The sequence below is a fragment of the Etheostoma cragini genome, chromosome 13 (genome assembly GCF_013103735.1).
Source record: "Etheostoma cragini isolate CJK2018 chromosome 13, CSU_Ecrag_1.0, whole genome shotgun sequence".
In the NCBI taxonomy this organism is placed as follows: Eukaryota; Metazoa; Chordata; class Actinopteri; order Perciformes; family Percidae; genus Etheostoma; species Etheostoma cragini.
In genome coordinates this window covers 4,603,357-4,605,779 of record NC_048419.1, presented here as the reverse complement: position 1 = coordinate 4,605,779, position 2,423 = coordinate 4,603,357, and the positions used below count along the sequence as shown (strand labels likewise).

At 40.4% G+C, this 2,423-nt stretch overlaps 1 protein-coding gene across 1 annotated transcript in view; it reads left to right on the top strand.

Moving 5' to 3' along the window:
- LOC117955783 (claudin-7-B-like) overlaps positions 1-2,375 on the top strand; it is a 3,830-nt gene extending 1,455 nt beyond the window's left edge. Inside the window, exons 2-4 of the mRNA XM_034890486.1 lie at positions 1,208-1,372; positions 1,459-1,543; positions 1,891-2,375. Of these exons, the coding sequence (XP_034746377.1) occupies positions 1,208-1,372; positions 1,459-1,543; positions 1,891-2,047 (407 nt within the window). The 3' untranslated portion in view covers positions 2,048-2,375. The remainder of the gene's footprint in view (positions 1-1,207; positions 1,373-1,458; positions 1,544-1,890) is intronic.
- Positions 2,376-2,423: the final 48 nt, after the last annotated feature.

Sequence of the window (2,423 nt, the reverse complement as noted above, 5' to 3'; positions counted from 1 at the left end):
GTTCAGAGACTCATATTAAAGTGAACCGGTTATTCATTTGGAGGCCATGAACTAAATAGAACATCTAAAAGCTAAACAAAGTTAAACTATTGTTACATTTCCTCCTTAAAGTGAAAAAGTCCACTTATTGTAAAGGAGTTGCTAAATGGGCTAATGGTGGCCTGACTGATGGAGACTTTATTGGACAATATTCTTAAATTCAACTGATTTATTACGCTGCCCTCAGGCCTCAACTGCCTGAATGTCACAGGGAAATCATCCGTTATGTTTTGTATGTAGGGCCCGCCCTGTGTGTTCTTGGCTCAACACGTTTACCCAAAAGCCCTTAGTTGGTAACTTAGTTCTTGAGGGAAAACTTCACAAATTGACTTTTCTATTTTAGCAGCGCATGTTTTTCTATTTGTTTTACTATCAAAACATGTGATAAAATATCCACAGCCCAATGGGTCTTATCGCCTCTTCAAACATGAACACAAACCAATTTTGATAAACATTGTGATTAAAGCTGTGGTTAGATATGGAGCAACTGAACAAATAATGGCCTGTTCTTCAGAAATGCCTGCTCAAAATCTAACCCACCTGAAGTTCAGGAACTGTGAATACCAGACCTCTTCAAAGTGTGATGACTAGATTAAGACTCTTCAGTTTGAGCCACATTGGGCATTCTTCGCATTCTTTTTTTTTTTCTTTTTTTTTTGATGGCAGTTTGTAACAACAAAATGTCCACCTGCTGAAAAGCTGGCTGCCAGTACCTGAAATTGGGAGTGTCTTTATAATGAAACCTGAAACCTGGTTAGACCTGTTTCTGACTCTCTTGCATGCAAACAACCCACCCACTCCCCAACCCCCTCTAGTTTTTCCAAGTATCCGGGTAGAGCCAGTTTCTGTGGCTAGTTGTTAAAGGGAGTGGCAATGAGACACAGGAGACATAAGCCGCAGGAGACATAAGCCACTCTGTTGTACATGAACAGTGTTTGTTCTAAACAACCTTTTTACTTTTCTTTTCAAATGGTGGCTTTAAAACTCAAACTGCAGGGGAGAAGTCTTATCAGCACAAATCAATGTAGAAATGAAGTTTGAATGCAAGTGATGTATAGTCTCACCCAGGTAAAGCCTGTCGCGTCTCGCCACACCCATGACCCTGTGTACAGAGTATTAAATACGTCCAATAACTGATGGATTAACCCCACTCTGTCCTCTTGTCCAGGTGCCCTCCAGGCAACCCGCGCCCTCATGATCGTGAGTATCATCGTAGTGGCGGCTGGCTTGGGCGTAGCCTGCATGGGAATGAAGTGCACCACCTGTGGAGGAGATGACAAAACGAAAAAGTCAAAAATTGCCATGGCTGGTGGCGTTATAATCCTGGTTGGATGTAAGAAGCCCTTTTATCTTTTATTTTTTTATATACATATTACTCATTGCGGTTTTTAAGTGATGCTCTTAATTGTTTTCCCACAGCTTTGTGTGCCATTATTGCCTGCTCATGGTATGCTAACGACATCATCAAAGCCTTCTACAACCCCTTCACCCCCGTCAACACAAAGTAAGTGCATGAGACTGTTTAGCTAAACGCAACCTTCATGTGCTAAATCTTTCCTTTTGCTAAGGGCCGCTTTTGAAATTGAAAATGTTAAAGTAACAATTACCACGGTGCTGGTTGTTTATCTTTTTAATTAACTAAAATGTGCTTAATTGACCAGAACAGGTGCCACCAAACATTTAAGCTGAACATTTTCTTTTGCAGAATACTATATCTCTACATGTTAGATGTACTGGTGATCTATATCCATGTGTCCAGCCACTTTAGTGCTGACAAATGTGTTGTGTATAAGCTGGAGCTCTCCTCCCATTGGTTTGCCCGTTTTGACTCTGTAAATTGTCTTTCTGAAGGTATGAGTTTGGGTCTGCCATCTTCATTGCCTGGGCTGGATCCTTCCTGGCTATAGTGGGAGGTGGCATGCTGGCAGCGTCCTGCCCAAGAGGGAAACCATCCGCTAAACCCAAGTATCCCATCTCCAGACCCGCCAGTAGCAAGGAATACGTTTGAGCAGGACTTGACTCATTGGTAGAGGCTGAAGGAACACTTTGATATTTGTGCTAGTCCAACTCCGAGATTTTTTTTTGGAAAAGATGTAATGCTAGATGATCAGTACTTGTTTTTATTTAATATTTTTAGTTTCTTCAGGGATACCCTGTTATGTTACTGTAATATTTTAACAAACAAGTTTTAAATAATGGCGTTTACTTTTTAAAGAGCATATTGGCCTTGCCCTGTCTTGAACTACAGTTAGTGCTTGCTTACTGATATGTATACTATGTAGTATGCTATCCACTTAGTTGACACCTATAAAGCACAATGTTAAAATGAAAGTGATAAAATTTGGTAAGTAGAATCATGTATTTTTTTTTGCATGCTACAATGT